Source organism: Colossoma macropomum, unplaced genomic scaffold (genome assembly GCF_904425465.1).
Source record: "Colossoma macropomum unplaced genomic scaffold, Colossoma_macropomum, whole genome shotgun sequence".
In the NCBI taxonomy this organism is placed as follows: Eukaryota; Metazoa; Chordata; class Actinopteri; order Characiformes; family Serrasalmidae; genus Colossoma; species Colossoma macropomum.
Genome location: NW_023494789.1, coordinates 16016942 through 16030354, shown reverse-complemented (window position 1 = coordinate 16030354; position 13413 = coordinate 16016942). Strand labels below are relative to the sequence as shown.

Sequence of the window (13413 nt, the reverse complement as noted above, 5' to 3'; positions counted from 1 at the left end):
GCATTAGAATACATACTGATAGGGCACATGGGAAAAACTCTGCTCGTATTTTTTATTTAATGCACACTTTTCTTCACTCTACTGTCTGGCAGTTTTCTTCATGTAATTCTGGTAATATGTGTCATGAAAAATTCACTTATTTCCATAAAATTATAAATTCTCATTCAACATTATTTTGGCTCTCCTTGCCTGCTTCAGTCTGCTCCCATAATCTCGCTGCCATCTCATGAACTAAGCAAACAATTCTCCCAATAACGAAATCTTGCACATTTCCCTATAAAATACCTATGTGATTTTCAGTTAATGACATGCATGTCACTTGCCACAAAGTGCAATAAAACACTAATGTTGTGCTTTTCAGTTATGAACATGTTCACTACTGAGGAGATTCTTCAGTTGCTCACCCCTAAAAAGAGCTCAGTAATGCTGAGATGAATAACTGGCTCATCACCTTGATTTGTCAGTCTACTCAGGCTTTAGAAGGAACTTCAGTGTTTGTAAAGAAGCTGTTTCTTTGCTAGAGCATGTCTTTACATGCCATGTGCTGATTTTAAAAAACGTTTGTAAACAAGCACTGATGGTGTTTCTTTTAAAGATGGAATATATCTACTTTTTAATTTAGTTGGGTAAGTACTTAAAGTATTCAGCTAAAAATTTTAAAAGGTAACTGTTTTCTGAATACAGATACTTAATTTCTGCATTCTGTTACATCCCAACCCTGAGTGTATATACATATTTCTATACATACATATAGCAAATTTTAAAAGATGGTTAAAAATAATCAATCACCTGATTGTCAGATAACCAGAGTGCAGCAAGATCTTTCAGTTTAGTGAAAGTGTAGGGAAGATTCTTCAACCTAAAGGAGAACAAACATTAGATCCAACACAGGTTGGATGATACCAGTCACACTACAGCATGGATCATGTGCTTCAAATACAGAAATGCCCCATTCAAAAAAGTCTATACCATAAGAAGAGTAAATCCAGAGTATTTAAGAGCAGTGTGGGGTTGGGGTGGATTCTGTCTGTTTAAGTCAGCCCATTAACTCAGCTCCTTTAATGGCTCTACTGTGTTAAGTGATGGTTGCGTTTAATTACCCAGGATCCAGTTCATCATGGCCAGAGCACCTAAACAGCTCACACAGCTCATAAAGAGCTCACTTAATTAGCCTGCGGGCAGCATGCTTTTCACTCACGCTGGGCCTCTATCTTGGAGTGCCATTAGGAAAACAGCAAACACATTTTTCAGCTGCACATAAACTGTTATGTGTTCATCCAAATTATTTGCATGTATGGCGATGTATGTGTTGATGGGGAGTATTTTTCATTGCCTTGGGCTTGTCCTTTATTAATATTGTTTTGCTGTGCATGAGCTGATATTAGCTAGTATGGCTGTGAACAGTGAATGTCATACCGTGGCTGACAACATTAATACAAATGGGGAAAAAATAGCAGGATCAGGTGTTACCTGTTGTCGCTCAGATTGAGAACACGTAGCTTTGTCATTTGCCCAATTTCATCAGGCAGAAATTCCAGCTTGTTGGACCGCAAGGACATAACTGTCACATTCTTGCAGTTTCCAATCTGCAATAAAAGAGGAGATACAATACCTCTGAAAATGAAAATGTGCAATTCTCTTTTTTTCTCCCCATCTCCGCCTCTTTCCTTCTCCTCTCCCTTGCCCTCATGCGCCCTCTCTCACACTGGAAATGACACTGTAATCTGTCAATACCTCCAGGTTGGTGGGGTTAGTGAAGGGCAGAGAGGTTTCTAGGATTTTGCTACTACACTTCACTTCAGCATATAATGCAGGTTTGCTGCTGAATTGTAAGGACGGAGTAGAGCTGAAACCATAGCAACCAGGCGCACTTCCAACAGCATGGAGACAGAAGCTTGTGTGCAGCTCCAAAGCCGGCTCTGACTGAAAACCTGGCAGGGGCCTGAAAGGTGGGCCTTTGGCACAGAGCCAGCTCCACTCTGCCTCAATGTATCCATCATATGCATAATACATAAATAGGGCTAGTTCTCTTTATGATGTCAGGTAGAACTCTTTCATAAAGGCTTTTTAAAACCTCTTTCATAAATGCTATTTAAAAAAAACAATCAAAAACGGCACCACAGACTAGCCTATTTCGGCTAACCCCCTTGTGTCGGAAATCGAAGCTAGTATTTTTAGTTAACATAATCAAATAAAATATTTCCTGTGTGACTCTGTTATTAGATTAACTAGGACACTGTTGTGAGATACTGTGACTCTGTGTTAAGCTGTTAGTGAGCAATGAGGGGCAAAAGGGGAGGGGTGAGAAGGGGAGGGGTGCAAACAATTCTCTACAAAGATAGCCATGCTAAGATAAAACAGACAGCATAACTGCACCTTTCTTGATATCAACAAAGTCTGAAGTGTTGAAACACAATAATACTTTTGTAAATGTTGATATGCTTGTTCACCTATAAAGATGACAATTCTGTACGCGTCTGGGTATTGGAAAAAACATGCCTAGTTCAGCTGAGGGACCACCAAAACAGGTGGAAATTCAATTTTAGGGGCATGGTGAAGAATGGTGTTAAAACCCAAACAAACAATAGAGAGTTAACCTTTACTGGGTTAACCTTTACTGGTTTAAAAGGGCAGATCCTAAACTTTCAATTAATACTGTATTTTGGTTTGTAAGTAGAAAAAGGGGGTGTTTTTTATGATCTGACGTTATTGCTACAGTAACAGTTTTATTTTGTGGCAGGAAAACGATCCTTTACATTGTTGCCATGATTTTCTTATTTAAAACAAACAAAGAATTTGCAGCATGAAACCTGTCAATATAGAATATAAATCTAATTTAAATGCAATATTAATAACATAAAACGGCTAAACGATAGTAATAACTCCAGAGTTAATGACATGGTTTGGTATCTTTTTATCCAATTTTAGGGATTAGGGCAGGAGCAGTAAACTCCAGTCCTGGAGGGCTAGAGTCCTGCACAGCTTGTGGTTTTCCTATTCAAACACACCTGATTCAACTCAACAGGTAAGTGCCAGGTTTAGCAAGGATTGTTAAGAGCAAGAAAATCACCAAACTGCTGGACACCAGCCCTCCAGGACCTCAGTCTGCATGCAACTCATGGATTTGGGCCTTCTTCAAGGGTGCATTGACAGTTTGCAGAAGATGGTCAGCGAGAATATGTTCTTCCTCTCACTTTCCTTGCAGTTATGGCACTTTATGGCAGAAACCTTCAAGTGCTATGCTGTCATGGCTATGGCAAGACTCCTCAGATAACAAAGACAAACCATTTAGAAGGACAACATTTTTCATGTTTAAATGGTTGCACAAAGAACCTTTAAAGATGCTTTCATCTGAAGAGGCAACATCGATCTGTCTCATGCTAGGGGCCTGGTGGCAGGGCCTATGTTTGAGAGGAGAGAGAAAATGTGGGAAAAGCTTTGATCTCTGTGAAGCTTACCTCTCTGGGCAACTCCGCCAGGAAGTTCTCATCAGCTGCAAAGGTTCGGAGACTGTGCAAGTAGCCGATGGTTGGGGGCAGGGACTCCAGTTCATTACAGCTGCAGTCAAACTCCTCTAAAAGTGATAAACTGAGAAAGAACAGTGAAAGAAGACAATTGTGGTGATCACAAACGCCATCTATAAAGACAGCTAAACACTGAAGAGTAATGCATTGAACTGACCTGATTCCAATATGTACATCTAATCAATATGAATAGAATATATTAAATCAACACAATTTTGTCTTTACTTACTTTTGGCAGTAATTGTGTTGATGTAATGCATTTTATTCATATGGAAATGTACACATTCATCACTTTTTCAGTGTATGTGTGTCCCCATGTACATCATAATTTTACCAGTGGACAGCGCCTATACATATATTCTAACAGCACTACGTGGCCCTAATTCAAAATCTTTTTTTTTCCTAATTCAAAAGTTTTTGCAGAATTTTCTACACATTTCCTAAAATATTTACATTTCAACAGACAGAATGAATTCACGTACAGAAAGCAGGTAACACTTTATGTAAACTCTACTACATAACACTGACAAAACCCTGCCTTTAACATGTCATGGCAGATGTCATATGATGTCATGACAAATTCAATAATGTAAGTGTCATGTTACCTTTACCAGTAATTGTCATGACAGATCGGCATAACGTTTGATGTCATGATGGCTAACTACACAGCAAAAATTGGTCATATAAGTTATATTATTATTATTGCATATTATTATATTACTGAACAAACTTATGACAGCATATGGCAACTGCTGTGTCATGTTTAAAGCACAATTATGCAGGGTTCAAGTAAAGTGTTGCCAGAAAGGGAATACAGAAAATCTTGGTATGCCATAATAGCACACTGTATCATTGATTAAAACCTCAGATTAAGAGGCAGTAAAGTGATTAATGAATAATATGGAGGATATTTGAAGTAATGGCTGTTGATAATGCCTGCTGAAAAAAGATCTGACAGCATCTAAAGGCCTGGATACAGTCTGCTGTGATGCAGCGGTTTGGCATTGTCTTTCAAGGATGTCTTAAAGCTAAAAAGAAAAAAAACTGAAAAGAGAAAGATGCAGGTTTACTTAAGCAACGAGTTCTGGGTAGCTTGTGTTCTGCCACTTCCAAAACATAGCACTCTCATTATAACAGACAAGACAAATTTAACAGCGAGCAAATCAGAGCTGTGTGTTCACTCTGAATTATAAGCTATTTTTTTACACGCCAGTACACGCTACCCTTATATGACTAAGTTGTCACATCTCACTAGTGTATCCAGGCCATAAGACACAGTGCTTAAATGATGACTTTAAAAATGAAGTCGTCTTAGTATGTATTGCTATTACTATCAGAAAAGGACATTCATTCAGTCACATTAAGGGGCCAACAATACTTCAGACATGGAATACTTGTATTCTTGTATTACACATAGCAGATAAACAATAAATGAAACTTAGCTTTCCAATAATACACTAACATTGATTAAATCTAAGTTGGCTTGAAAAGGCCAACTTATGGTGCTCGTATTAAACTCAATCCTTGCTATTGTTTCTTTCCTCTTTCTCAATCTCAGACTCTACGGGCCCTATTTTCGTGCAGGTGCAAGTGCAGTTCAATGGTGTAAAGGCCACTGTGTTGCTATTTTGTTTCAACACAAGTGCGTTTTTGTTTGTTTACACTCATGAAATCATGAAAATGTCTTCAAGTATCATTTTGCTATATTTTTGCCATATCGCCCACCCCTACTCCGAACATCATATAATTAATACGATCAGTAGAATTTTGTACCAAGGCAGCGATTCCCTGCTATTACGAAAATGTCTCTGCACTGTGCCACTGGCGCACATTTGTCTCTTAAAGGAAATGAGAGGAGTTAATACAATTGGCTGTCACTGCAGCAGGCCTAACTATGCCTAATATATTCACTCCATCTGCCACGACCCACGTGCCAGCTCTGTGATTTTGCACCTTACTTTTGCACTTGTGCTATAACCATGAAAATAGAGCCCTATTAGTCTTTATTTTACATTTTCAGAGCAAATAAGAAAATCCAATGCCTATATTCTACTCTCACTTAAGCATGTTCAACAGTCTAAATGTCCCCCAATACTATTTATATTTACAGCCCTGCTGATGCACCAAGACCAGGCAATGCTTTCTTTTTCTTTTCTTATAAACTTGTCATACCAAAGCCTTTAGACCACTTGAAAACAGCTACTGCTATTTCCATTGTGTGAACATTACGAGATAAATGGACCAATAGAAAGGGTCTAAAATTAGCAATAAAATCCCATTTTAACATACATTTTTTCTTCTCTTGAAGACAATGGTTTACGCTGTGGTTCTCATAAGATTAAAACTTTTGTGCCATCTATAAAATCTACTTGCCTTGGTAAGTTTGGTCTTTTCAAGCAAACTTAAAGACTGTCCTTAAATTATATTATTTATTATACTCGTGTCCGCCACAGTGTTTACTGAGCCAAATGCTTTGCATTCCTAAATTGTTTTGCCTATAAATTATATTAATAAATTAAACAACTTAAATTAATTCAACTTTAATTAATTAACACAATTGACCCAAAAGGTCAAGAACTTGTTTTCTTTTTCACGACTGCTCCAATTGTCCGATTTTTTTTCCTCCTGAAGGTCAATGTATATTTATTGTGTTAACTAGAGTCATCAGCGTAGCATTTGTACAGCAGCTTGTCCCAGCTGGCCTTCCATATGCAAGGCTTCCTTTTAGCTGCACATACAGGATATGCAAAGGTGTGCCCTTGCCTAAATAAACACGTTGTGGCAGACGTGTGGGGAATACAGACGCTCACTGGTCTACTTACCCTAATTTGGCGCGTGGACTGAGATGCCCATTTTAGATGCATGTTTGATAAACACAACACACAGAACCGACCAATGACAAACCAAGAAGAAAGGTGCACGGAGAACAATATCGCAGGAATGAGGCAGGGGAGACAGTTTTGATGAATGGAACAGGCGGCCCGCTGGGGCAGCGAACTCTGAGATAACAAATTCAGTGGCAGACGGTGCGCAGACAAAACCCCTGAATTTCCCATCTGGCTTTGGGTTACAATTCATAGGTTCATAATGTAAGAAGCATTTCCACTTTACACTGTTTGGGGTTTTGAAGAGCTAGCTCCACATCAGCTCCACAAGAGTATTCAAGATTGTAATTGATTGCAATAATTTACTGAAAGAAAATACAGTAAAATGCTGTATCTGTCCTTCGAAAAGGATCATTTAAATAAACAGTCCAGCACTATTTCATCTAATCTCTATCTGACACTTCTGTACGATACTGCTGATTACCACAGACAATAGTTTTCCTGTACCACAGACAACAGTTGTCCTGTACAACAGACAACAGTTTTTAATACTACAGACAAAAGGCTCCCTGTACTACAGACAACAGTTTTCCTGTACTACAGACAATAGTCTCCTTGCACTACAGACAATAGTCTCCCTGCTCTATAGACAATAGTCTCCCTGCACTACAGACAGCAGCTTTTCTGTACCACAGACAACTGTCTCCCTGTACTACAGACAATAGTCTCCCTGTACTACAGACAATAATCTCCCTGTACTACAGACAATAGTCTCCCTGTACTACAGACAACAGTTTTTCTGTACTACAGACAATAATCTCCCTGTACTACAGACAACAGTTTACCTATATCACAGACAATGGGACGTCAATGCTTGGAATTATGTAATTTACCACCTACATGGGAAAAACATGGACACTTCAACGAAAGCAAGCTAGCCAGATAAACTCAGACATATGAATGACACCTTTCACGTTCATGATATATTTACCTTCTCAAACAGCAGAAGTGGTACTTTATTACTATTGGTGGTGTGAGCAGCCATATTGATTTAACATCATATGCTGAACTCAAGTTAAGAACACCATCCTGACATCTTATTTCTGAGTAGAAGTTACAGTTTAGGGGGCGTTTTCTTTGACTATTTCCTAGTCGGTGGTCGGAAATTCAGAGTTACGAGCTCTAGCTGAATGCAGCATTATACCAGTGCTATGAATCAAAGGGTTTTCTGTTCTTTTCTGAGTGCAAGGAAACATGTCAAAATTGTCTGTGGTCATGAACAATATGGTACAGATGTGGCAGACAGAGTTTAGACTGAAAAACAAGTATCCTTTAATTTAACTTTTGTTTTTTCTAATCCAGCTTTACTGACAGAGTTACTTAATCCTTCTTTTAAATCCCACATCAGTTCATGTTCAGACAGAGAAGACAATTCTCATTGTACGTGTGAACAGCGATGTTGCCAATCAGTGTTTTCTCACAGTGAGGTGAGAAGGCCCAGCATAGTGAAGGTGACAGACAGCCAAGCTGCAAAGTCACTGTATCACGGGCTGAGACAGCAGCTTGGAAATAATGAGCTCATAGCTAATGTCAACCACTGTCCCTGTCAAAATCTTTAATGGTTGTACAATATAAATGAATAGAAACATGTAATGAAAGCCCTCAGGAACACACCTCTGTAATACATCATAAAACAAATCATTTTCAAAAGGGTCCAAGCAGAGAAGATTTGCAGAGGGAGTTTCAGGGTTTATGATCTGGGAGATGTTTAAAGTAATGATGTATGGGGTCGCTTCCCACCTTCATCTGCTTTGCCTTAAAGCCCTGAATGTGTCCTCTAAGTTCACTAAGCAGCTACTCACCTTCCAATGGTGTTAGGCAGTGAGGTGAGCTGGTTGTCATCAACTTTTAGTGTTGTCAACTTTTTCAGCATTCCTATGAAAGAGCATAAAAACACTTCAATTAATCCCTCTAGTCATATTAAAGCCTTATTCGAGCTGGATTAGTCTTACCTGGGCAAACTATAATTTTAGTGATTGTCAGTGAGATTTGTGATTTTGATCCAGTACAAATCTGCAATATCCATAGTTTTTACAATCTGACAGTAATAATTGCAGAGTGAATGGACCCTTGTAATTGGCTCTACTCTCTAATCTCCCTCAGTAATAGTCAGAAATGAAAAACTCATGAGCAGTGAGAAAGGTGACAAGTTCAGAAATCAATCCTCTGTAGTTAGTGAAACTAAGGGTGCTTTAACACCTACCATGTTTGGTGCACACCAATCAAACCTTGTCTTTAGTTCAGTTCGTTTTTACAGGTGTGAACACTTCACCTGTACTCGGGTGCGAATCAAACAAATGAACTGTGCTCTGCCAAAAAATGTGGGTCTCAGTCTGCTTCCATGTGAACCCTGCATCAGTTCACTGCAGGTGGGAACATATTTTTACGATGGCCTACATCAAATGAAGGAATTCAATATAAGAACATGTTTTTCCTCAGTGCACATCAGTGTTGTATTATCCATAAAATCTGCTTGTTTTAATATTTGACTCTTTACAGACACATTGTTTTTGCAGCACAAGCTGCTGCTAATAAAGGCACTCAAGCAACAGCTAAGCATTTGGTTTTGTCATGTCACATGGTCCATGGAATGTGGTGTGACTGCTTGGACCAGGCATTGTCTGCCTGATTGGGTAATTTGAAACTGATGAACAATTAAATAAATTTTTATTACTCTAATAGTGAAACATCAAGTACATTTCATGCAGTACATTAGGCTGGATTATACATTTTATTATGATTATATCTGAGGGATAGATCTGGATCTAAAAAAATAGACAAACAGAAAGCTTGCCTTATCATTTTCAAATTCCTGACCAATCAAAGAACACCCATATGTGTAATTTGGTACACTATGACCATTGCAATGTGAAACCAAGCATACATGAAAATGAAAAAGATACAATAAAAACAAATCTGGTACAGGCTTTAACAAACAAACTAGGTGTGAAAGCAGCCTAGAATATAGGAGTAATTTCTGTGGAAATATTTAGTTTAACAAGTTCAACAACTACATAAATAGAAGTCTAGTCCAAATACTGTACTGTTCTCTACGTACTCTGATTTATTTGTTAAAATATGTTGCAAGCTGTAAAGGTCAGTGTGTATGACATCTCTTTTTCAACCCCCTTATATATTATAAATAAAGGCCATTCTAAAAACCCATCATTTATGCTCTTCTGGCTCCCTAGGCACAAAATGCTTGGCCATTTGCGATACAGATTTCATAGCAGTTACAACAGTCCACTGAAATAAACATGTTCTACATTAATTTCAGATGCAGAATAAATGAAAGCTGACTGTCTTGATATGCTAACAATGATAATGTGGTGTCAGAGCACATCTATGTTCTATTTAGTTTAAAAACCTAGGGTAGCCTGTTAATAAATGTTTGTGCATGCTAACTTTAGGTTATTTTAGTTTTGCTGCATTTATTTACTAGATTTATTCTCTGTGGACTTTTATTCTGAAGGGCGGGGCTAAGAACTACCAGGGCTGTGTGTAGTAGCAAGCAAGAGAGAGTTAGAGTGAGCTAACAGTAAGAGCTGAAAGCTAGCCTAAGAACTGCATTTTCCCCCTTTCTGTACACTGTTTTCTGAATTACGTCAAACAAAGCTGAGTTATGGACCAGAACCTTGCGTCATCCAAGCTTCTCATGAGAACCCCCCTCGTCACACTGGTGTCAGAAATGGCTTAAGAACTGGAGACAAGAGTTTGGTTTTTTGTTAATTTAGCTACATTGATACAATGGGATGCTCTGGAACAGCTGCATATGAGCCTAAGGTCACCATGCCTTATGCAAAGAGTCAGCTAGACGTGTATAAAATCCACCAGCACTGGGCTGTTGTTAAAAAGCTTTCGCAGAAGAGTAGAAGCTATGGCTGCAGAAAAACAGGACAATCTCTGTATTAACATCCTTGATATCAGAATAAATGTTGGAGGAGAAAGTGTCTACAAACTTTTGGACATGTAGTGTACTTTGTCCCATACACTTCAGTCAAATTCCTTACAAATTACAGTAACTGATAAAACTAATCCAGCTTAAAGAGTGCTTTGGGCAAGTATTTAGCACAAAGAGAAAATTGTGAGAATGCTGTAGATTCAGTATGAAAACTTTACTAAACCATTTGCTTTACAAATCATTTATATTAATTTTTAAGTGTGAGTATGAAACCAGTCAAGCCTGTCCTCACCTATCGTATCAGGCAGCTGTTGCAGCATGTTGGAGGAGAGCAGGAGGTCCTCAAGGGACTCGCACCCAGAGATATCTGCATCCAGACTCTCAATCCTGTTCTTAGACAGGTCCAGATACCGCAACTGCCTCAGCTTCCCTATAGACTTCATCAACAGATAGAGAGAACACGGCTTTACAACAGGCCAAGAGGAGTTTAAACAGTGGTGCATAATAACATTCTCTATGGAAACCATATTTAGCACTCATACTGCATTTTACAAGTGACAATTTTTTCATGATGCATTATGACCTTTGGGGCAAATAGCGATTAGAGTCCATACAGTCAATTTCAATGTAGCATTCAACAATGAGTCCACTGACACTACATTGTACCTCAAAATTCTAAATATAACCTTAAATATCTTGAAACTCTAATAAGATCTACTATTAGTATATTAAACTTTCACATGCATGAAACGCTAATTTGTCGGCCTTTTCCACACACATATCTGCTATACTTTGGAATGAAAAAAGCCTTCTCTCGTACCTCAGATTGGGACAAGATGTGGGGCCACAGTTTTGTCCATACAAAGCTAGGACCCAACTAACTACCCAACATCTACATCATCCCTGGTTCCTAACTGATTCCTGTTAAGACTGTCCAAAAACTCTTAGTGGCATATATAGTTACTGCTTTCCAGTTCTCAAGGTCTTATTGCAGACTGCTACTGGTTGTCTGGCTTCATTTACAATGGCAAAGAACAGTGTACCTCATACATGCATCTATCTAATGACTGTAATGACTGTTTTTAAAAGACCTTCTGCTTTGGAATAAGCACCAAAATCTTCAGAGCACTAACACATAGCTTGCCTATGAGAATAACAGTAATATTATGCAGGACAGTCTGTGTAAAAATTAATAGAAGCTTTAAAAAAAGCAGTCTTCAGGGTATATTCTGTCTAGCAGTGGTGATGTGGAACCTCCGTGAGCAGACTGAACGTGAGCTGAATGTTTAGACAATGCCCATAGGAGGCAGCGGCTGTGGCCATGCTGCGCTGTGTGCTCACCCCTGGTATTGTCTGTAATGAATTGTTGTCCAACCACAGCTCTTTCAGGTTATGGATCTGCTCCAACACTTCTGGCTGAAATAGCAAAGACAATCAGAGCTGATAAAAACAGAATAACAGATACTGGCATTACAAAGAAAACACCTGATTGATTATCTTTGACATACAGTTTAAATTATTATTGTTAATTTTAACAAGACTCTATACATAAACACACAAAAACAGCTTTCCAAGTAATTATATTAATTTCTCATCCAAAATGTGTCATTTGCCAACTGGGGAACTGAATTTGGCTGCTTTATTACAGGGGAACAACAATGGATATTCTCTTTAATATACTACATAATTTATATTACATATAATGCAATATGTATTATATATTAAACACAATGTCTAATATAATATATGGCCATAGAGTTGGCCAATCTGACAATATGTGAAGGTTATCATGATAAATTATGTCATAATATGCTTTCCTGAGTATATCAGGGGATCATCAGTACTTTAAATGCATGCATCATATAAAAAGCAGTCTCATTATACCATTATCTTATTTTATTCATTTATTTTTTTACCATTTTATTTTTACTCCTGTTCCTTCTTAAATAAGTTATGGGGTTATTACGAATATATTTTGCCAATGCTAATAAAAACAAAACATTGTTCTATAGTTTTTCACAGCCTTTTTTAAAATGTGGCACTAGGGTTTGCCAAAACATTAGAAAACCAAATATAATGATGCACATTGTGTGGCATAAAAGCAGTGTTAAGCATCATGATGCATACCTGTCAACTTAATCCTATTAAAATTATAGTGATGTGCAACTGAAAACCTGCAGAATTCAACAAATACCATGACAAACCCCCACGAGTCCCTCGATGAAGCAATTTTTACAGCATGCGAACAGTTTACAAAGGCACATTGTTGTCCTGGAAATTACTTCAGGATTTCTCAAATTTAACGCTGAATTCAGGGGAATTTTGTATTGGATATGTACACCATTTAGTTTCAGGCTGATTTTGTTTTCTTTTTTTTGTAGGCTTTTTAAATACTAGCATGCAAAATCAGTACTGTGGTCTTGAATTTGAGGTGGCTGTATTGGTCAGTAACAGTGGGCGTTGTAATCAGAATATGTAAATGAGTCCGGTTTGGGCTGTTACTGTGATGATGCAGACCAGAATTTTATGAGACCGCCTTTATTTTCAAAAAGTGAAAATTCATGAGATTTACTTTCACAGCAGTGAGACTGGAGCAAAGGCAAAAAAATCAGACATGGCAGCTATGATGATGATATTTTTGCTGTACTGCCGAACCATATAAAGCTATGTTGCCAGTTAATTAGCTAGCACTCTTCTCCAAGCATAATGAGCCAATGAATTGTCATATCATGTGGCGAGACATTTCAGCATTTGAAGAAGCCCAAATATTGTCCATAGTAAATAAAACATTGCAAATATTCAATAAAATAGTATTTTTATATACATATTTTACATACAGTGCATACATATAGAGCAATTTTTTCAAACTGTAGTCCACATCACATATTAGAGTTTCACACTGCATGAATGATTAATTTGACCACTATTGGTTTGGTGTGTGCTGACATGGTTTTTGTCTATTGAACAGATTGACTTTATGAACATACTCCAAAAATGACAACACAGATGCTCAGTGGTGTACAACAAGCCAGCAGAGCAAATGATTTCAGCAGAATCCTGATGCTCTGTTCATTGCCCATTATCTCTTTCAGTGTTGAGACGT

The 13413-nt window shown here is 37.9% G+C and overlaps 1 protein-coding gene across 1 annotated transcript in view; it reads right to left on the bottom strand.

The window, feature by feature from the left end:
- Window positions 1-13413, bottom strand: part of lrrc7 (leucine rich repeat containing 7) — a 110542-nt gene that overhangs the window by 31049 nt on the left and 66080 nt on the right. Inside the window, exons 8-14 of the mRNA XM_036570272.1 lie at window positions 11652-11726; window positions 10603-10747; window positions 8212-8284; window positions 6347-6364; window positions 3459-3588; window positions 1471-1586; window positions 790-859 (exon numbers count right to left, since the gene is read on the bottom strand). Of these exons, the coding sequence (XP_036426165.1) occupies window positions 790-859; window positions 1471-1586; window positions 3459-3588; window positions 6347-6364; window positions 8212-8284; window positions 10603-10747; window positions 11652-11726 (627 nt within the window). The remainder of the gene's footprint in view (window positions 1-789; window positions 860-1470; window positions 1587-3458; window positions 3589-6346; window positions 6365-8211; window positions 8285-10602; window positions 10748-11651; window positions 11727-13413) is intronic.